Genomic DNA, 22,500 nt, shown 5'->3' with positions numbered 1-22,500 from the left:
TAACATATAAGAATACTTTTATTAGACTTACAATCATTTTACCACAACTTTACTACTCTTAGTGTATTTGTCTTTTTTTTCTTTTAGGTATTTTTTTAATATCTTTAATTATTAAGAAAAAAATTAAAAAATATATAATTTTATTAATAGTTACTTTCTTAATCATTAAATTAAAAAAATTAAAAAAAAATAAAAATAATAGTAAAAGAGTCGTAAGGCTATCATTATTTTACTTTTATTTTCAAATAAGCCCACTCAAACCAAGACGGTGCCGATGTTTAACATCACTACACATGGCTCGGACTCTGAAAATGAGTAATGTTGTTTGAAAGAGAGAGAAAGAGAACTTATGGGGGTGTTCATATGAGTTTCAATCCGGAAATTCAGGTATACTTGGACCGGGACCCGGGTTTCAAACCCGGACTGAGTTGATCCGGGTCAAACTTGGGCCGGAATCCGGATTTCAGGTTCCGGGTTGAACTCGGATTTTTATTTTTTTTTAACACAAAAGCTTTTTTATTATTAATTGGACTTTAAATATTTTGTCTTCATTTAAAATTTCAAATCATATACAACATAAGCCTATAATATAACATGCGCCTATAAACAATTAATTAAACTTTTTAACTAAATGCATGTAAAAGTAAAAAAAAATTAATATTCATCATGTAAAATGTATGCATCCAACATACAAGATACAATCAACTACATATTACATTGTTTGAACTAATTTGCTAAGAATATTACAAAACACATACATTACTTTAATTAAACTCTAATACACAACAAATTGTTTGCAAAAAATCAGAAATTTTTCCAGCATTACTTTGCAGTGCCACAACACCATTTTGGCAAACAGTTGCAGGTTTTGCTAGGGGGCTTCTTCTTGGCAGGTGCATCAAATCCATAAAGTGCTTGCCTTCTGAAAACACATCTAGTCCCAACATATATGGGTCCTTGTAAACCATCTAAGCCTTTCATGTTGATCTGATTTCAGTGTTGAAGTTAGACTTTGCAATAACAAAGAAGTGCATAAAAATATACAGTTAAACAAATAGATAGATGGATGGATACAACACACAAATAAGAAGAGTACACACACATCAAACCTTCTTTCCCAATGTATGAGATTTCAGTCATGTTGACACATCATAAAACTGATATATATTCTCTTTTCATGCACCTTATAATATCTGAGATTAATTCAAAACATGACCATCGTAGATATATAAGGTCTATACTGTTGGGATTGAATTTAAGAGGTCTCCATGAAAATATATAAACTGAAAGTTAACTAAATATATAGGAATATGATTGAGAACCACTAGAATCATTCATTCAAATCACATTTAGGTTCTTGGAGAATCTTCCAATTGCAAAATCAAGCATTGAAAAGTCATATATTGCTTTAATTAAACTCCATAAAATATTATTTTGGATTGTTTTGTAGAGTTTTCATTCAAATAGATATCCCTAGACAGCCACTTCTCTTAGCAAAATTAATAAACAAGAACCTAAAACAGAGTTTAGATCCACCACAATAGATCAGGTTCGATCATTATATAATAAAGTAAGTTGTCATGAGAGCCACCTTGAATAGAAATTTTTTATATCTCTATTTTGGAGGTTTACCATTATCTTGAATTCTCATGTTAGACCTTATGAAACCCATTGAAAAACAGACAAGTTTAGAAACTTTCAAACAACCATATTCAATGGTCATCTTTATTCAAAACTATATATGTTTAATACTGGACAGAAGCCACACTTCTAAAACATACTCAACATATTTCTGAAGCCAACCCACCTCTCAATGGCCTTAAAACTTCTTGGATTCGATACCCACGACTCTAGCATTTTGCAGTTAAACAGATCTAAACAAATTTGTTATTTATTTTTCCTTTTATGTACATGGCAACAAACCCAATCTTCAAGTGCGTAGAAAAATATTTATTTATTTTTTCTTTGTTCAACTAAATAAATCTAACCCATAAAAATACTCCTCAAACATTCTCATAAAATATTATGGAGTGTGTCCGGCATTAGTCTAAAAGGATAGTGAAGTTGGTAAGATGAAAGAGGTGGATCCAAGCGTCTTACCTTATCATTTGGGCTATTTAGTATTTATAGTTGGAGGGTTCCCTTTGCCTTTGTTATGGACCACTTAAACTAGACTTCCTCACGAGTCAGAATCGCCAAACTCGCACAGTATTGTGTTTGGGTCTTATTAAATGTAAGACACTTGGACTGATGCATTGAATGCTTCTCCTAATAGCTCTTCCAATAATTGATATTAAATGTGAGACACTCCAAGTGGCGTTGCTCTCATTAAACATGTTCCAACCTAGGAGGGCTTTATTTAAATCCGAGGTCAGTCTAAGACCAAGATGTTCAATGGATTTGGATTTGGATTTGCATATTAATTTTCAAAATTTGGGTGTGAAATTTTTTATTTTTTAATTGGAAATTCCCACCAAAATTTTGAGAAGGCTTTGTGATTGTTTTTAGGATCAAGAGAGTGGACATAACGAGATGGAACTAGCAACAGAACGAATGCTAGCTTGAAAGAGAACTTTTGCCTTTTCAATTTTTTAAAGATTCTTTTCTAAAGATCTTCAAAATGAATTTGAATAATACTTTCACATTCTATATCTTTCAAAAGTTACTTCTCGACCGTCGTTGTAATTTATTTTATTTAAATAAATATATATAATTAAATATTTTTTTTAATAAATTCATCAATATAGACTCAAAATTGATAAACAATAGTAATAAAATAAAAAGTTATTTAAAAAAAAAAATGCTGGTCTCTTCACTCTGCTGTCTGCTCCGTTCACGAAAGCATCACATTCACGCGCTTACTTGGTTCGTTCTTTTTAAAGGAACAGAAACAAAAACCAACACTCGCGTCGTACACTTTTGACTTTCCTAAGGTTCTCACACCAAAGCAAACAACAGAGATCGTCAGACTTCAGTCTCAGGTCTCATTCCTTGCCCATCTCCACACCCCCGTGGCTCTCCATATAAATGTCTCTCTCCGGCACTTCCCATTAGTCACTGCTCCATACAGACACGACCACCAACACACCAATTCCATTTTTGTCTCTCTCTGCTTCTATCTTTCCTGTTTTTTCTGTTGAGTTTTAATGGTTTCTCTCACCCATGACCCCTAACCTCCCTCAGATCTCACAATCGAATTACGATCCCAATCAGTTATGGGGAGAGACCAAAGAGGTCCAGAAATCACGCAGCCAAGTGTTCTCTCTCTCCGTGGTCTGATTGCGGGCAACTACTGCCACGACGTTCTGATCAGGGACGGCGTCGTTGTGGGCGAGACGCTAGGTGGGGCCTCCTCTTTCATTTCCACCGTGCTCGACGGTCTTTCGGTTCCGTACAATCTGGTCTCCAAGGTTGGGCCGGACTTTGCCTATGTGACCGATCGTAGCCCGATTGTGATACCCACCTCGAGAACCACTCTCTTCCACGCGCATTTCGACTCGGGGGTCGGCGGGAACGGACACCAGGATCGGGTCCTGAAACGGGTCTCCGCATGTGACCCCATTTGGCCGTCGGATCTCCCGCAAACGAGGTTCGATTTCGGTATGGCGGTCGGTGTCGGCGGCGAGATATCGCCCGAGACTCTGGAGAAAATGCTTGAGATTTGCAATGTAGTGTTCGTGGATATCCAGGCCCTGATTCGGGAATTTGACGACGTCGATGGGACCGTAAGGCTCGTGGAGCTGAAGGAAAGCGGGTTCTTTCCCCTGTTACCACGTATTGCGTTCCTGAAGGCATCGGAGGAGGAGGCGGTGTTCCTGGACGTGGAGGAGGCGAGGAAATGGTGCTGTGTGTTGGTAACGCATGGAAAGGAAGGGTGCACGGTGTATTGGAAGGACGGGGAATTGGAAATTTCGCCGTTTGCGGCGAACCAGGTCGACCCAACGGGTGCTGGTGATAGTTTTCTTGGAGGGTTTGTGGCGGGGCTGGTTCATGGGTTGGCTGTGCCTGATGCTGCGTTGGTGGGGAATTTGTTTGGATCGCTCGCTGTTGGGCAAATTGGGTTGCCCACGTTTGATTCGAGGTTGTTGCAGGTTTGTTCATAAGAAACAGTTTCCTTCTTCTCAGTTTTCAATCATTTTGCTGCTCTGTCATGTGTTTACTACGAGAATTACTATGTCTACGCAAACTTTTGAATAAGCTACGCACTGAATTGACAAACCTTAGATTCAACAAAAAAAAATTAACTAAAAAATCCAACTTTAAAACAAAACTAATTGATTCGTCAACGCGTACAATCAGTTTTGTAAGATTTATGTGTAGATGAAGTAATTCTCTTTTTATCTTTTGAGAGTGAAGATTTTAAGAGCTTTCATGTTCCTTATTGCTTAGATTCTAGTTGCATGCATAGAAGTAACTTGTAGAGATATCGACCTTCTCAAAAAAGTACAAATGAGAATTAGTTGCGGTTTAGATAGTGAGATGAAATGAGATGGTTTTAGATAAAAATTGAAAGTTGAATAAAATATTATTAGAATATTATTTTTTAATATTATTATTGTTTTTGAATTTAAAAAAGTTGAATTGATTTATTATATTTTATGTGAGAATTTGAAAAAATTGTAATGATGAGATAAGATGAAATGAAACATTTTCACTATGACGTGGCAACTAGTATTCTTTCTACGTGATAGAACATGGAATAAATGAACTCTTCTTCGTTCTCTTGTTTTTGGTTGGTGTTATTGAGATTGGGGCTTTGGTGTGGAAATCACTAACACTTGGATTAGGCTATTGGGATAATGTATCACAGGAATTTAATTACAAAATTCTTTCATTCAGTACGATTAACTTCATAGGTATGGTTAATACAACCATGGCTTTCCTTTCTCCATACAGAGAGTGAAGGATGAGGTGCAGAGGAGGAAGATGCAGTGCATCAGCCGGGATGCCGAGACGAGGTTCTGGAAGCCGGCAGGCCATGAAGAGTTTCATGCATCACTTGGTGCAGCCAAGCTAATACCCTCGTCATGTGTGGTTCAGGAATGTCAATGGGATATTCCAAGCTCTCCTCCCAGAGCAGCGGAACAGGCTATCCTCCCGCGGTATGTTGAGGATAAAAACCATGACATGGAGATTTGAGAGCCAAAGGGCACATTAGATACTTGAGAGCAAGCTATAGCTCTGTTTGCACAGAGTATTTTTTAGTTTCTTAGAAGATGGGGAAATCAATCGATGACAAGCATAATTATTAATAAAAAATTATATTCGTCATCTTCGCACCATATATCATATTTAATTTTTTTTTCTTTTTTTTTTTTTCTCTTACCAAATCTATAGTATATAGATGATGAATAGAAGAATTCAATTAGTAAGCATTAGCATTGGTTTATACATATGCATATGTAAAATTACCTCTTTTACATAATCACTTTATCATTCAAGTAAAATTTTCACATTGATTTATGCATATTTAAAACAAAATAATAATAAAATATTGTTATTAAGTTTTTGCTAAAATCAATTTTTATATATATATTTTACAATTAGCATCCACTATATACATTTGACATTAATAATATAAATACAATAATAAAAATATAATTTTTTTATATATTCTATTAAAAATATAATAAAATGAAAAATATATATAATATATTATAATAATAAAATGAATGTGCATGTGAAAATTTTTTGTGTTGTTAAAAGATAGAGAAAATGAAAGGATTGTGAGAGAGACAGTGAAAGATGAGAGAAATAATGATTAAAATATATTTTGTGGAGTGAATAGTAGTTATCCAAATTTAGATAAGTACTGTTTATAACTAGTTAAATATTTAGATATGTATGAGTTAATATAGAGGATTTTAAAGTCATATTATGTAAATATAACTTTGCATATATATACATAGACCAATGTGAATATTCTAGGAAGATTAAAATAAATAAATGAAAATAAAAATAAAAATAAAAATAAATATGATATATGGTGTATGAAAATTATGAACAGTAGAGCTAATTGTTAAATATTAATTTCCTAGCCGCTTAGTTTTGTGCCTGTCAGTGGGGTGGGCTCCAACATATCGTCCCCAGTTTCCCTCAAAATTCAATGGTCTTGATTCTGGTTTGGGTAGATTTTTAAGCTGTTTATTCAATAGAAATAATAATAGAAAAGAGAAGATCCAACCACGATGGTATTCCACAAAATAAATTAAAAAATTGATCTAATTTTATATGATACGATTTTATAATCTAACGTCTTACATCAAATCACGTCAATTTATAAATTTATATTTGTGAAGTTTTTTTGTAACTAAAGCAGTTGTCAATAGAAAATTATTATTTTACCAGGCATCTTTCGTGGTATCGAATAATTGTAAATAGTAATGAGATTTATGAGTTGAAATAGTTTTTAAAAATTTTGTGTATTTGGATTGGAAATGAGATGAGATGGTTTTAAGTTGTTGGAGAGGAGATAGATGCGAGTCTCACAAATGATTATATAGTATTTATAATGATTTTATTTTATTTATAAATATATTTATAAATAAGTAATAATAATTTTATAATGAGAAGTGGCCAATTTGTTTTTATGATATAATTCATATTAATATCATTGATGACAATATTTTTATAAAATCAAATTCTATAAAAAATATCAAATAAAAATATATTTTATTTACAACATTTTTAAATAATTATGAAATATTTATAATTTTATTTTATTAACTTTTATTATTATTATAAAAATTACGTTTCGAGCAATACTCACGCCCAAGAAATTTGCGTAGAAGAGATTGTGAGGGGAAGGGGAAATAAATTTCCAGCCATTGGAGAACTTCTGGTCTCTCCCATTGTCATTTCCTCTGCAAAAGTAAGTCTAAGCACTCTTGCAGAAAGCACAATCCGATAAAAAAATAAAGTAGAGGCCATTTGTCGTTAGTGAAAACAATAGAAAGCATATCTGAGAGTTGGATTTAAATGAAATGTAAATACATTTTTGCCAAGGGAGTGGCTGGCAGTAGGACTTGGTGTATTTACACCTTTTATACTATTCAATTACAAGATGACACATAAAAATTCTTTTTAAAAGTGGAATAGAATTGATTGTTATGAATTTGTTGAACTTTAGGTAGGCTTGATATCTTTTTCTCCTCTTCAATGTTTTCATTTTTTACTTTTCACCAATTTCTCTCTCCTTCAAAGCATCTGATGATAAATTGGATCCCGATTTTGCTAAAGCTCAAATCCTCAAACCACAACCAACCAGGTTACATAGTATAAAAGATATATTTATTATACAATAAAAATGAGATGAGAGAATTTTGATGAGAAATTATGCTGAATTGAACAAGTTGGTGGAAGAATCAATAACTCCAGTAATCATTATGGATTTCATCATCGAACTTTTTCTTCAGCTCAGGATACTTCTAAAAGTATTCATTTGCAGTCATGGTATTAATCTTTTTCTTCATCTCTTGTACGTCAATAACTTCATTTTCCAAACGCTCAAACTCCTTTAAGGATTTCTCTTCTGCTTCTTTTAATTCCACCAACAGTGCATCGAATTTAGGCTTGTACTAAGGAGTTACTGTGTCTACATACTTGGGTATCTCTATATTGTCGTAGGCCTCTTTGTACATATCCACCAAGCGAGACCCAATTCCTTTTCTTTTCTATAGTACTCCCAATCTATGGGTTCAGGTTCCTGACTGAATTTGATCTGGAGGGTGGAGTTGACCTCGTCAAATGCCTGGCGGAGAGTGGCAAACTCTTTGCGAGCCTCATCGATGACCAGAAGCTCCGCCATCCTGTCCCAGTATATGGCCCTTGACGCCTTTAGTGCGACATTGGTGACTTTCTTATCCATTCCGCTCATTTTCTTGCTCACTTTTTTGAAAAATCTCAGAGCTTAATAGATGGTTTGTGTTGCCATATACCTATCTCTAAGAATGAGAAATACTACTGCTTTCGTTGAACTTGCAACCTCACTTGGAGAAAGGGCTTCTTAAGACCAAGATTGAAAGGGTTTTTCTGGAGAAATATTGTAAATTGGATCTGTCTAGACAAAGAGAGTGCTAAGAAATATTGTAAATTGGATTTGTTTGGATAGAAAGAAAGAGTGCGCGAAAGAGGGAGAGATACAAGACTGAAGGAAGGTTTCTGGAGAATTGAGAAAGAGTAATGCTACTCATCATCCCAACTTCCATCGTTCTATAATATGACATTAAATGATTGGAGATTATTTATTATATTTTACTTGTGAACCTATCATTTAATGCCACATCATAGGATAATGAGAGGATGATGGAAGTTGAGATGATGAATACATTTTTTCTTATTTATTATATCTTTTTCTTCCTACTTCATCTCTCTTTTTTTTTTCTCTCTCTATTATTTATTTATTTATTTATTTTCTAAGTAAATAAATAAGAAATCTGGATAAGTTGTTGGATGTACTCTTAAAAATGGTCAAGAAAAAATAAAATTTGATTAATTATTTTATATAAAAACATAGACAAATCATTGGAAATGCTTTTTAATAATAATACTATTTACCATCATTTTTATTATCATCTTCTTACCATTTTATAATATGATATTTAATTATTGATAATTATTTTTTATGTTCTATATCAATTACTTGATACTATTGAAAAATATTTAAATGATACAAAAAGACAAGAAATATATATATATATATATATGTATATTAATCTTTAAAGATGAACATTGCCCCTTTTTTCGGAGTCATGCTGATTGCTGAAAGGTGAATAACTTAAAAAAAAAAAAAAAAAAAAAAAAAAAAAAAAAAAAAAAAAAGGAGGAAATGAGACTTGTGGCCGAGTCCACTCTCCAATCAAACTCAACTTTTACTTACCAAAAAACAAGGAAAAGACATTTCCGAAAATGTCGAAACAGATTTAGGAGCACGGTAAATCTAAGAGTTTTAAATCACGTGATATAATTTAATTTAAAAATAAATTTTAAATTTTATAAATTAAATATTATTATTTAAATAATATAAATTATATATTTTAAATACTGATTTAAAAATATAATAATTCTAAATTTATATTCCTATAAAGTAATACTAAAACTATATATTTATTTGAAGAAAAATTCTTACAAAATGATATGATAAATTCTCACTTTAAATATTTAAAATTGTGCATGCATGGTTTGCATGTAATTCAATGAAAAGGAAAAAAAAAAAAAAAAAAACCTCAGAAAAATCTTCATATCCTTAAATGATAAAAATATAATTCATCTTCATACTTAACTCAGCTTTTATTTTATTATTGTAATATTCATGTTTTCATTTCCTTAATTTTTCTATGAACTTGTGGCCTAATGCTACATGCAAGTTTTATATATACAAAAATTTGTAAAAAAATAAATAAATTTTATTATAAAATTAAATTTAAAAAAAAAATTTGCCTTGAGACTTATATATCTAATTTATATCAAGTATTACTTAATATTAAAATGGCCGAAATTAACACAAATCAATTTCAATCGCATTGTTTAGGAAAAAATATAAAAGAATAAAAAAATAATAATTGGATCTCAGAAATCAGAATGAATTGAGCAGTGCCCCACAGATTCGTTGAAAGCGCGTGGATAAAAACACCTTTTGGTTAATGTAAAGACGCGAAGGTGAGAGAATCGGTCCTGCATTCTGTCGAACAATGAATCTATCTCTCTCTATCTCAAGTTTCAACCTCCGCAATCCATCCGCCACCAACCACCCGTTGTTTTCTGGAATCATAAAATTCCCCCTTGCTACTCAATTTCTCTTTCCGTTTCACCCTCCTCGGCTCTCCGATCTGTGGTTTCTGGCCACCCCGATCTCCGACAATCCCTAAAACAAAGGAGATAGAAAGAAAATCGTCTGTTCTCATCCTCACCTTGGTGTTTCGGGAAGCTCTGATCATTGAATCGCTTTCGCTTTTCTTACATTGGGTTCGAATATGAAGAACACTAAGCAGAAGAAGCGGAGAAGGAGGCCCCGAGCATCCAATCCGGCCGAGAAAGGCGTTGTGGTGAACGAAGAAGTGGGGGAAAAAGTACCGGAGGCGTTAGTGGAGGCATTCTCTTTGGTTTCTGTAGACGACGCCGTTTCGGCCTTCCGTAAAGCGATTGGCGATCGGGACAAAGCCGCGGAGATATTAGGCGCGATCTCAGCGGACAGCGCCGAAGACCCGTCGACGCGTTCGACTTCGGGTGCGAGCTCGTCGGGTTCGTCCGTGGGTTTTGTCGAGACTGGCTGTGTTCAGAACGTGGTGAAAGGAAAGGATTTCAGAGGGACTAAGCAGAAGAGAGTGGTTGCGGCTACTGGGACTGTTTCGACGGGGTTGGGAAAAGAGTACGTGAATCCGAGGCCTCCAAGGAGGGACGTCTTGGATGCCTCGACCAGGTTCAAAGGGCTTAGCAATGCTTGCATTGAGATAGAAGAGGCTGAGCAATTTCTGCGTTCGATGCTCGGGGATGAGTGTGAGCTCAGCATGGATGTTGTTAGAGATGTTTTCTGTGAGTACCCGCTACGATTTTTTTGGATTATTTTTTTAGTGTTTTTTAAAGAAAACGTAGCCTTTTGTAGGGGTTGTTCCAAATAACTTGCGAGTTTTGGTGGCACTGAAATCCGTTGTGAATTTTCGATTGCTTAGAGATTTAAGATGCAATGAAAGTTGGTAATTGATAACCAACTAATAAAGCCAACTTTGTTTGGATCAAGTTGGTGGTGGTGAAGTTCAAAATAGAATACGAATAATAGAGCTTGGAATGCTCTATGAAAGAGAACAAGACATGACATAAACTGGGATATTGTTAATGAATTAGATTGCAAATACCATCTTATGAAAATTGTTTTCTTTTTGTTGTTCTTTGACGAAATCACATTTTGAGCCTTCGATGCTATCATAGAAAAGGAGTACTTTAGGTTTTATCATCGCAAATCTTTTCCGTTTCAACTTTCAACAGCAGTCATGCACGAACGCATGTCGCATATACTTATGTACGTGTGCATCTATGCGTATTCAGTAACTATTTATTTATTTTTTTGTATAATTTAGATCAATAGTTTTTAATAAGTAAAATAAAATTTTTGTAAAAAAATAAAAAATAAAATAAAAACTGTACGTTGTGCTATGTGAGTGTTTTCTCGAGTCTTTCTATTTTTTTTTTAACGCATTTATTTAATATTTTTCACAATCGTTTGGATCATGCTTGTGCAAAAGAGGCATTCTAGTCAGTGATTGTATGGCGTAAATTGTAAGTGATTGGGCACTGGACTATGGAGCTTATTTTTAGTTGTTTATTGCATGATCAGGAATTTTTCTTTTTTTTTTTTTCAGGTCAATGTGGATATGACGTAGAAAAGGTATTTTAAGTATTGTGACTTGGATTTTGATTAATTTTTTTTTTTTTACATTGATGTTGGAACACTTCTCCTAATTTGATGATAAATAAGGTGAGTAATGGAAACAATTTTCTGTTTATTTGCTTCCTAGGCCTTTGACACATTACTCGAATTATCCGCTTCCACCTCTGAGCAGTCCAGCAATGGTAGATACCCTAATGATAGTGTTAACTATAAAGAAGATATAAGATTTCTCATTGAACGCAAAGATGGTGTAAGTAATATTTACGTTATTGCTCGATTTTGTGTTGGAGTTATTGCTTAAAGGCTCCTATTTCAATTTATTTACTATATCATTCAATGTATTTTGTTGGTCGCTTAAAAACAATTCATATGGTCCTTCTAGTTTGAATTTTGAAAGTGCTAAATTTATTGTTAAGTTATGGTTTGAGTTTGTGGGTTATGCCTTTTGGACTGTATTTTCACCATCACTCGTGTTTGCTTTTTATCATTGTTATTCGGGATAGATTGAGTTAGGGGCTTGTATTTTTTACGCGCAAGCAAATCCTCCAGTGTCCCACATGAGAGGCTGAGGATTCCTTTAGCTGTTTTGTTCTCTTGGTCTTCATTAGGATTGCTGGGTTTAGTTTATGGAGGCTGGTGTGACATGAATGATTTTTAGTTTATACAACTATTAACAAGGTTATTAGACTTTTTTTCCACTAGGAGAGTTGCTGCTGCTTAAATATTTTTCTGTCATAAAAAACCCACTCCCTCTCCCCTCCAAACACCACCCCTTCTGTTTTTTCCTCTCGTGTTCTGCTAAAAGGAGATTACTTCCAGGGTTTTGATGGAGTGTGGTCGAATAACTGATTTCTTAAAGATGCTAGGGTCTAATGGGTTAGGTTTTTTATGCTTTCGCAATTGAATGCTGGCTCAGATTCTCTATCCAGTGCTGGGTCAATTTCCGGGGAGAATTTTCATCTGGTGATTTGTGTTTCTTTATTCCTGCAATTAAAGCCACATGATAACCTATCCTGGCACGTGAAGGATTAATCACTGATGTTGTAGCATGTTTTATTCACGTATTCCTTCATAATGTAATTTATTTAAACTTGGGCCCCCAATGATGTTGGAAATATTTTGATTTTGAATTTACCATTTGAATATGTGCTTTATGTTAGTGATCATGTAAATTTTTGTAACAGTTTACAGATAAGGCTTCTGATTGTACTTCCCATTCATCTGAAAGTGAATTCCAGGACAATATATGGTCTATGGGCTATGGTTGTAGGTAATCTATTCTGGTTTTTATTTTCATGGCTTTAGCATTATTGTGGATGTTGTTATTAAATTTCTATTTTTTTTTTTCCTGAGAAGGTTGAAATGCAAAAGAAATTTGAGGAGGGTGTAACCACATATGATATGGCTCGATCAAGTTTTTTCAACCAAATTTAGTTTGTAAGAAAGCTATATATCATGCATGCATGTATAGGTTGAGAGGCAAGAAGCTGGAAGCTTCAATGCTAACCTTTTGAAACATTAAAAATACAGGTCAATCGGGGAAATATGAGTGGTGATTGAATAGATTTCATTAATAGCCCCATGAAAATACCTGTGATGAAGTGTTGGTAAAAGCGCGCTCAAGGCAAAGTGCGAAGGCCGAATTGCTTCACATATCAAAAGCAAAGTGCATTTACATAAGTGCACTTTAAGTGCCCTTTTGTAAAATTTTTAGCAAAAATTATAAAAATCAGTTCAAGACCAAGAGAATGATGTAATCAACTATTCTAAAGTCAAGTATTTAGTTGGTATTGAATATCGTTTACCTGGAGTCACATGTTGTCATAAGTGATGTATATGCTTGTAGTGGTCCAAGTTGGCTTTCTAGATGTATTGATATTTGATTACTTATGTTAGCATAGAAGTCAATACCTACACTGCTTGAACTCTTTTAGTCATGGCCTTTTTTATATATTTTGATGGAACCATGGACTTCAATTTGATCATGGCTATCAAATATCATAGATGTGTATATTTAGTAAAGCACAAGAGAATTATATAAAATGTTATGTTTAAATGTTATTTAACTAGTTTATTACTTTATTTTTATGGAAAACCTACTAGCTTATGCTGCTGCTTGTGATATCAAATGCTTTGTCTTTGTGAAATGATTACATCTCTGCAAGGCCCCCTAGATTTGTTAGTCATTAATATGGATCAAATTGCAATACCAATTTTCTCTGCATCGAGGATATTTTTATTTGTAACTGAACTCTAACCTTTGCTTGTTTTCTTCATTTTAGGAATTATTCTAAGGTTCTTACCAATCCTGAAGCTGATTCTCCTTCTAGAGCAAGAACTACCGAGCCAGATCTTCCTCAAAAGGTGTTAGAATCTCTGTTTAACATCTCCAAGAGTCTTGAACATGAACCAAAGAAAATGAATTGGAGGAATTTGGTAAAGAAAATGCAGTCAGTGGGTCCTGGGTTTAATGTTTGTCCTTCTAGTGTTGCAGGACCTCAGCAATATACTGGAGGTATTCATTATTAGTCTCGTCATTCTTTGTTGCACTTACTATCTCTGCCCATATTAGTAGTTTTCAGAAACTTCTTACTCGTGTTTTTGTAGCCATCTCACTATTTAGCATCTTTTGCAGAGGTAATGTTGGAGATATTTGATCATGATTTACTCCTCATCAATTGTACAGTTTTTTTTTCTCTTCATTATTTAAAAAAAAATTATATTTATATATCTTGGCTAAGGTTTTTGGAATATTTTTTTTTCATGTCATTATCCTTTGGGAACTGTCTGATACCCTGCTACTTTTCTGGAGGAACCCACCCCTCTTTTAAAAATCAAAATTAAAAATTTACCAATGCAATTGACCCTCCAGAATCAGGAACTTGTAAGTGGGGGGGCCCTTGTTTTCAGAAATTGGCCTAGAATCGGTTACTTGTATAGGCTTAATTATGATTGCAGCAGACCCTAGCATGTAACTTGATCAATTTTCATTTCCTAGGTCGTGTCTACATCTTATCTTACGCGGGGCGGGGCGGCGCATAAAGCTTGTTTAATGAATCTTTCCTCTTTTTTTAGGGTGATTAGCTACTCTGTTTGTTCCACAGGGCATTCATGCACACAATGGATGCACAAAGTCACTCATATTCAAAAAGTGCTTTTGTTTTCATATGAATGGAAATGCTTGATAGTTGTTTGGGAGGGTAACTCGCTTCTTTTTAGTCAAAACTTTTAACATCTACTGCGAGATGTTCAAAAAGTCTTTTTTTGAATATATCCGCCTTGTAACGCAAAATAAGGTCTTGCCAACCATGTCAATCTCTTTACTTTTGGTATTTTTCCTGGAATTGCAGCTAAAGGAGAGGAATATCACGTGTTCAGGCAGCCTTCGAAGCAACAATGGGATTCAATGAGATCTTGCTATCAGAAAGTAAGATGTTCTTTTTTACTTCTCTGTGCTTGAGAATACTTGATGATGCTGAATCTAGTTTATTATATACTCAAAATAATCTCACGATGACATTCTTCTGCAGGCTGCAGTGGCATTTTCCAAGGGAGAAAAACAGTATGCAGCTTGCCTTTCTGAGCAGGTTTGTTCTGCTTCAGCAAAGAACATTGTTAATTTTTTTATCTAATATATCTATGTTGGTGTTTGCTGTTCTGTACCTGCTTATTTTTCTTTGATGTACTCCAAGCCTGCATATGAGTGCTCCTTGTTCCATTTTTTCAAGGCTTCTTTTGTAGGAGAGATTATCTGGCACAATTTCAAAAGAGGGGAGCCTCTACAGGTTGTCTGCCATGCATAAGATGTGTCAGCCAACAGATGGAGGAGCGGTTAACATTGTATTGTAGCTAGTTACCTGCAACAAAGCATTGCAAAAAATTTTGGCAAGAATGAAGAGCTCTTTTTTTTTTGGCTTTCCTTCTATGATTTATTGTCTCACAGGTTGCTGGGATGTATGTAGGATCCCATTGAAATTAATGGAGGTTACTGGAATCAATTATTCTTATTGTTAATAACATTTAGCACCTAAATGTTATAAAAAAAAAAAAGACTATAAACAAAATAGTTAATAACATTTAGCACCTAACCTTTGCCAATCTATCCAAACTGCATTGATTTCTTAACTTTTTAGATTTGGGTCTTCTTAATACTCTCTTGATGCCAATTGATCTAAAGTCTTGATTCTCATATGCTTCTGTAATTTTACTTGTTGGGCGATTCACAAGTCTACTGCTCTTGACCTGTCCAACGGTTGCTTATCACATATTTGGTTTGTCACGGGCATAATTATATATTGTGTTTGCTTGATGAGGTTCCAGAATGAAATATTAACCAGATGTGTTCCATTTGCCTAGGGTAAGGCACATACAAAATTGGCACGGGAGGCAGATGGAAAGGCAAGCCGTGATATATTTAAAGCTAGGTTGGTGAATTGCTTATTGCTCAAAAGATCTACATAAAATATTTCTGTCCATATACCTCTACCTTTAGTCTTCTTTATTTAATTAAGCCATTGCTTCTAATCTGCAGAAACAAGGGCATAGAAAATGTGGTAACAATTGATTTACATGGCCAGCATGTAAAACAAGCTATGCAGTATGTAAAAGCCCACCTCCTTTTTGGAACATATGTGCCCTGTAAGTGTCTGCTGGTCTTCCAATATTCATTGTTCTATTCTATATTTCACACAAAAAATGCTTAGACTTTCTTATTTATTTGATCATGTTTGTTGGTCTGCTCCAGCTTTTCAAACCCTCAGGGTTATCACAGGATGTGGGTCACATGGTGTAGGGAAGTCAAAAGTGAAACAATCGGTATGGGTTTCCAAATAGTCCAGCTTCCATCTATTTTTTTCTGTCCCATTCTAGAAACTAGTGGCAACAATGGTTCAAGGGTTTAGATCTTTTGTATGGTTGTTGCATACTGGTCTTGTAGTAAACTTGAGTTGTAGCCAAACCACTGAATTGGAGAATCCTATGGCTTGAAAATGTATATTAGACAGCAGCATTGTTCTATTATTAGCGTAACTTTTGGTGTTATTTATTTATTTATTTTTATAGGAACTTTTGGTGTTATTGCTAACATGATATGACCTACTATTTGAATACGATTGTACTGCCAAACCCAGAGAGTATAAGCACTCATGCAATCTGGGTTATACATATACACATTGAGAGCTTAAAATAACGACATCTGGCAATATATAAGTGATCGAAATTTCTTTTTTCATTATTCAGATTAGATTGAATTAAGAATTTATCTTATTTTATCCCCATTGATATTGGATGAATTAAACATTCATTGCATTACCCTTGCCATCTTTGTCTTGATGTTTACTTAAAAATAAATCAATCAATCAAAAATTTTCTTGATGCTTCCCATTTTCCCTATATTATATTTTTGAACGTTTGTTTGTTTGCTTGCTTGTTTTTTTTTTTTTTTTTTAATTATACCGGATATGAGCCGAAGTCCTAAGTTTACCATGTTGGCCTTCTGAGGTGACTGAATTGTCAACTCCTTTGTTAAATCTTTTCCACAACTAGTCCCTTGGACCTTGCTTCATCTTTTGAAAAAGACGAACTTGTTGCATTTGTATTATACTCTCCATGACTATCTAATCGCTGGCTGCATGCAGGTTATCAAACTTATGCAAAAGGAAGGTATAGAATGGAGCGAGGAAAACCAGGGAACGTTGCTAATCAAGCTCGGTGGATCCAGAGAGTTCAGCTTTATGGATTCTGAAAGTGACACTGAGTAAATTTACCCAACTTAGTTCAGAAATACTCACCGCTAGTTTTTAACTTTTTCTTGTCTGAGTTGTTGTATAACAATAGAGAGTCATGCCATGCAGTGTTCTTGCTTAGGCCCCCAGTTATGATATTAATGTGGAAGCCTTTTCATTCTGTAGGTAGCTGAAAGATAAAATTTAGATAAGTTAATTGATAATTGTGGTGCTGTTTCTATCTGTTGTACAATTAGCATTGACCTAGAAAGTTAATAATGACATGATACATGACTCTGTTCGCTTCAAGTCTTACATGCTTGCTCTTTAATGTCAGTTTCTTGTGGGACTTCCAGTCTCTGTATTATATTTCCCTTTTGTAACTATATACTAACTTAAATTCCACATGTTGGGATTTTACCTCTTCTTGTGGTTTAGTTCTCCCCTGTTGATTTTTTGTACTCGTTGAAGTTGGCTCAGTTGCGATGGTAAAAAGCTTTTGGAATTTAAACTAATCTTTAGACCTGCCCCCCATCGGATTTCAAAATACCACGATTTAGAAGCTTTTTAAGATATTATGATATCGATAAATTGAGATAAAAGTTAAAAGTTGAATAAAATATTTTTAAAATATTATTTTTATTTTGTGATTTGAAAAAGTTAAATTATTTAATATATTTTACATAATAGTAAGATAAAATAAGATCATTTTTAATTTTGAGATTTGAAAAAGGTGTGAATTCCACTATTACTGTTTACATCAGTTGTTGCTGTTCTCATACTGTTTATGCACTGTTTACGTCGATGTAATGTTATTCATGTCAGTATTCACTATTTTATACTATTTATTTACTTTTCATTTAAATGAATATTTTCAAAAATTAAAAGATGAAATATTGTGTCGTCTAAATTACTTTACGGTACAACTCCAAATGAAATGTTTTCATCTTAATTGATTAACCAAACCGGGCCTAAAGGGACTTGCTGGTAACTCCAAGTCGCTATTTATTTCTGCACCTCAAATCCCACGTTACTGGATGCATAAAAAAATATATCGACATAAATTTCTTTGGGGGTTGAACTCGGATACCACTTCCTAGGAACAAGAAACAAAAAGCCATCCTACCAGATCACTCATGTTGAGTTGCATCTTTGTTTAAAAGAGCTTTCAACAACCCCAAATGAAAGAAAAACAAAAGAGGAAATTATTTGGGGGAGAAAAGGAAAAGAAAGGGCAACATCAAAATGAATATCCATGAACACAGAGAACAACTTTATATTTTATTAAACCGTCTCATACAGGGAACTGAAAGGGGCGAGGAAATTAACTATGAAGTTGCTAGACTTGTAGGTTGGAAATTGAAGAGGATAATTATAGAGGAAGTTCGCCGCTGTCCGCAATAACGACTTTACTCTTGGGCGTCCCGTTCTGCCTTCCTTCGGCTTCAACCTTGTAAACTACGTCCATTCCAGATAGCACTTTTCCAAATACAACATGCCTACCATCCAACCTGCAAATTGATCTGAAAATTAATACAAAATAGACAATATCGATTCGATTGATAAATCCATACATAGACACAGTTCGGTTGAGTCCCGGTTACTCTCTCTATAAGATGAGGGGCGCAGTTGTGCGGATCAAGGAGAAGGTTTCTCTTGGGTGCTATAAGTGTAAATTGATAATGCTACTTATCTCATTCATGTCCAACATACTACTATGAACCCGAAACAGCTTTTACCCAAAATACATGGTAAACAAATAAATAAAGGAGAATTTTGTCAACACTGTCAGTATAAAAAACAGAAGAACATGTGCAGATTATTTCTTTTCTTTCTCCTTTAGATTCTCGGTGTAAAACAATTACCAGTTAGTTGTCACAGTTGTTATGAAGAATTGTGAACCGTTTGTGTCAGGACCAGCATTTGCCATTGACAGAAGCCCTGTTAGAAAAAAAAATCCAGACCAAAAATTACTACCATGATTACTTCAATCAAGGGGGAGGTGGGGGGAAGGGGGAGGAAGAAGGATGCTAATCCTACCTGGTCCAGTATGCTTCAGCTTGAAGTTCTCATCGTTAAACTTCTCTCCATAGATTGATTCTCCACCCCTTCCATCGCCAAGTGTAAAATCACCTCCCTGAAGCATGAAGCTTGGAATAATCCGGTGGAATGTGCTACCCTTGTAATGGAGAGGTTTTCCACTCCTCCCAGTGCCTTTCTCACCTGAAATGATTTTTTTTTTTATTGGTAATCCAGGAATTTTATTCATAAGAATAGGCAAAGCCCAAGTACACAGGGAATATACATGAGAAGTACCTAACTAGAGTTCTCCCCTGAAATGATTGAAAGAAGTGGTACGAATAAAACTGATTTCTAAGAACATTTCCTGAACCCTAACTACTTCCCTCATAAATCCTCGTTTCCTTTTCCATTTAGGGGAGCCAACGGGCCGTTAATATTTTTATATAGAAATGTCCCAAATAGTTTACTGTTTTCTCATTGGATTACAGATCTTTTGACAAAATGAGCCTCATTTCTAATTGGCTTCTGTTACTATTTCCCTAGTTACTTTTTTACTTCGATATTACTATACTTTTACCAATTAAAAAAATAGTTTACATTCTTCAACTGCACACACTCAGTTGAAAATGAACTTGAAGATAGTGTTCTACCTAGTTTAAATATACAGGTGATGATGAACCCAAAAAAAATATACCAAATAACATATTCAAGTAGAAGCAGAATGTGCAAGAGTTAGTAATTTGATGTGCACATGTGCTCCATTAAAAATAACAACAAACAAACAGGGAAAGAGCTGATGTCACTGGCTCACCTGTGCACAACGCTCGAAAGTTTTCTGCAAATAAAAGCAAAAGGTGTAAGTGAATAATCTTATCACGATCTAATTTTGAAAAGAATGTACTATACCCACTCCATTGGCTTTCGAACAGATATACAAAATCATACCTACGGTTTTAGGAACCGTCTTTCCATATAGACCCATCACAATTCGACCTGAAATATTGCAGATCACAAATAAAAGGGTATCAATACCATGACCAATGTGATTTGTTGACTGCAAATTTTTATTATCATGGAGTAGGATAAAAGCCCTTGACACTCATTGCTCTGTAGCGTAATTAAGTAAAAACAGTGACATGGCCTCAGCAAAACAACTGAATATCAAAGTAGTGATGTAAGATTTCCCATATTTAGTGCGACAACAAATCAATCTAAAAACAATACCACATTTAAAATTCTAACATACACGAATCCACCTGATAAAAACCTAGAGGATTAGATCCTTTTTCGATTTATAATTAGGTGTTTCTCTCAAATTCGTAGTGTGTGATTGGCTATGCGCCTATGCCTTTTGTTTTATCAATAAATTTTTAGATTATCAAAAAAATCCTAAGAGAATTTAAATCATCACGGACACGCAGTTATGAAATGCATCTCGCCCTACTCATTCTACATAAAAAAGCATTGATGATTTTTATTTTAATTTCATAAAAAAAAAAAAAAAAAAAGCATTGATGAAATTCTTTGAGAAAGTATCTTATATGGTACAAAGAGCATACCGGCTGGCTTTCCATCAATCTCAACATCAAAGAAAACTTTGTGGGTCACTTCCTTCAATTCTTCCTTCGACTTCTTTGCCTGAAACATTGATCGTGTATGAATTTCATAAAACAATAAGCGTACACTCATATTATTAGATCGATATCGATCGTAAATGTCAATAAGTATAGGTTCGTTTCATAGATCGAGGCTATATAATGAAGATCATAGAGAAAAAGATGGCGGAGAATTCTCCTCGCGTTGTAAGAGAAACCCTAAATCTTATCAGATCAGAAGGGAAACTTAGAGAAGTGAGGGAACAATGGGTACTTTTCTTCGGTTTGATTTAACTTACCTGGATGAGAGCTAGGGTTCCGAAGAAGACGAAAGTCCAGAGGAGAAACGACGTCGTCCTCGCCATCTCTTAGCTTCTACTGCAAAATCTCACTCCCAGTTTCGCCGGCTAAATGGAGAAATCAATAAAGGATCGATGGAGTGGAAGTGGTGTGTAGAAGTTTTTTATATAGAATGTGACTACCCAATCCCTGTCTTACACGTAAACCTTTTTGTGTTTTAGCTCGACGCCATTGGCTGGAGGTGAATTCACCCTAGACTCGTGAGACATTTTCCAACTACGAAAAATGAAAGTGCCACGTAAGCAGAGGGATAAAACTTAAGTATTATTTTACTTGGTAACCCTACACAACATGTGAAGGCTACGTTTAGATAATGAAAATACTTGAAAAATATTGAGAATATTTATGAATAGTTATGAGTAGAGATTAAAGTGAATTTGTAGGTCCCATTAAAAATATTTTGAATTGTTTAGATGTATGAAATATATTGAATTGTTAACTTTTAGATAGATAATTGAAAAAGATGTAGGTCCCATCAATAATTGATTTTTTTAATGATGATTTTATTTATATATAATAGTGATAAATATTATAGTGATTTTATTTTTTATTTATATTTAATAGTGACAAATATTATATTGATTTTATTTTTTATTTATATATAATAGTGATTAATATTATAGTGATTTTATTTTTTATTTATATTTAATAGTGATTAATATTATAGTGATTTTATTTTTTATTTATATTTAATAGTGATAGATATTATAGTGATATTATAGTGATTTTATTTTTTATTTATATATAATAGTGATAGATATTATAGTAATTTTATTTTTTATTTATATTTAATAGTGATAAATATTATAGTGATTTTATTTATTTATATATAATTGTGATAAATATTATAGTGATTTTATTTTTTATTTATATTTAATAGTGATTAATATTATAGTGATTTTATTTTTTATTTATATTTAATAGTGATAAATATTATAGTGATTTTATTTTTTATTTATATCTAATAGCGATTGATTTTATTTTTTATTTATATTTAATAGTGATTAATATTATAGTGATTTTATTTTTTATTTATATTTAATAGTGATGAATATTATAGTGATTTTATTTTTTATTTATATCTAATAGCGATTGATTTTATTTTTTTATTTATATTTAATAGTGATAAATATTATAGTGATTTTATTTATTTATATATAATAGTGATAAATATTATAGTGATTTTTTTTATTTATATTTAATAGTGATAAATATTATAGTGATTTTATTTTTTATTTATATATAATAGTGATTGATTTTATTATTTATTTATATTTAATAGGGATAAATATTATAGTGATTTTTTTATTTATATATATATATAATAGTGATAAATATTATAGTGATTTTTTTTATTTTTATTTAATAGTGATAAATATTATAGTGATTTTATTTTTATTTATATATAATAGTGATA

The 22,500-nt window shown here is 33.4% G+C and overlaps 3 protein-coding genes and 1 pseudogene across 3 annotated transcripts; 2 read left to right on the top strand and 2 right to left on the bottom strand.

The window, feature by feature from the left end:
- The first annotated feature begins 2,906 nt into the window (after nt 1-2,906).
- On the top strand, nt 2,907-5,271 carry LOC108983001 (inositol 3-kinase-like). The gene is made up of 2 exons (XM_018954507.2): nt 2,907-4,091; nt 4,897-5,271. Exons 1-2 carry the CDS (start codon nt 3,216-3,218, stop codon nt 5,137-5,139), a joined length of 1,119 nt encoding a protein of 372 aa, XP_018810052.1. The 5' UTR covers nt 2,907-3,215; the 3' UTR covers nt 5,140-5,271.
- A 2,093-nt stretch (nt 5,272-7,364) lies between these two features.
- On the bottom strand, nt 7,365-7,876 carry LOC108982997 (annotated as a pseudogene).
- A 1,794-nt stretch (nt 7,877-9,670) lies between these two features.
- On the top strand, nt 9,671-17,415 carry LOC108982998 (SMR domain-containing protein At5g58720-like). Its single transcript, XM_018954503.2, has 11 exons — nt 9,671-10,530; nt 11,355-11,380; nt 11,511-11,633; nt 12,568-12,653; nt 13,666-13,898; nt 14,734-14,810; nt 14,914-14,970; nt 15,740-15,807; nt 15,915-16,021; nt 16,128-16,198; nt 17,020-17,415. The coding sequence occupies exons 1-11, from the start codon at nt 9,972-9,974 to the stop codon at nt 17,140-17,142; spliced, it is 1,530 nt and encodes a 509-aa protein (XP_018810048.2). The 5' UTR covers nt 9,671-9,971; the 3' UTR covers nt 17,143-17,415.
- Nucleotides 17,416-18,334: 919 nt separating this feature from the next.
- Nucleotides 18,335-21,197, bottom strand: LOC108983000 (peptidyl-prolyl cis-trans isomerase CYP20-1). The gene is made up of 7 exons (XM_018954505.2): nt 21,023-21,197; nt 20,688-20,766; nt 20,074-20,121; nt 19,940-19,963; nt 19,147-19,329; nt 18,972-19,047; nt 18,335-18,617 (listed from the first exon to the last, which is right to left on the bottom strand). The coding sequence occupies exons 1-7, from the start codon at nt 21,086-21,088 to the stop codon at nt 18,479-18,481; spliced, it is 615 nt and encodes a 204-aa protein (XP_018810050.1). The 5' UTR covers nt 21,089-21,197; the 3' UTR covers nt 18,335-18,478.
- Between the last annotated feature and the right edge of the window lie 1,303 nt (nt 21,198-22,500).

Source organism: Juglans regia, chromosome 5, assembly GCF_001411555.2.
Source record: "Juglans regia cultivar Chandler chromosome 5, Walnut 2.0, whole genome shotgun sequence".
NCBI lineage: Eukaryota > Viridiplantae > Streptophyta > Magnoliopsida > Fagales > Juglandaceae > Juglans > Juglans regia.
Note: the sequence above shows the minus strand (reverse complement) of the source record. Positions and strands in the feature narration are given on the sequence as shown.

Coding starts and splice junctions, on each gene's coding strand:
- LOC108983001 (XM_018954507.2), top strand. CDS start 3,216: ATGGGGAGAGACCAAAGAGGTCCAGAAATCACGCAGCCAAGTGTTCTC. Junction 4,092..4,896: donor TTGATTCGAGGTTGTTGCAG/GTTTGTTCATAA, acceptor TTCTCCATACAG/AGAGTGAAGGATGAGGTGCA.
- LOC108982998 (XM_018954503.2), top strand. CDS start 9,972: ATGAAGAACACTAAGCAGAAGAAGCGGAGAAGGAGGCCCCGAGCATCC. Junction 11,634..12,567: donor TCATTGAACGCAAAGATGGT/GTAAGTAATATT, acceptor TTTTTGTAACAG/TTTACAGATAAGGCTTCTGA. Junction 16,022..16,127: donor TTTTGGAACATATGTGCCCT/GTAAGTGTCTGC, acceptor GGTCTGCTCCAG/CTTTTCAAACCCTCAGGGTT.
- LOC108983000 (XM_018954505.2), bottom strand. CDS start 21,088: ATGGCGAGGACGACGTCGTTTCTCCTCTGGACTTTCGTCTTCTTCGGA. Junction 20,767..21,022: donor GAACCCTAGCTCTCATCCAG/GTAAGTTAAATC, acceptor TCAATGTTTCAG/GCAAAGAAGTCGAAGGAAGA. Junction 20,122..20,687: donor GATTGATGGAAAGCCAGCCG/GTATGCTCTTTG, acceptor GCAATATTTCAG/GTCGAATTGTGATGGGTCTA.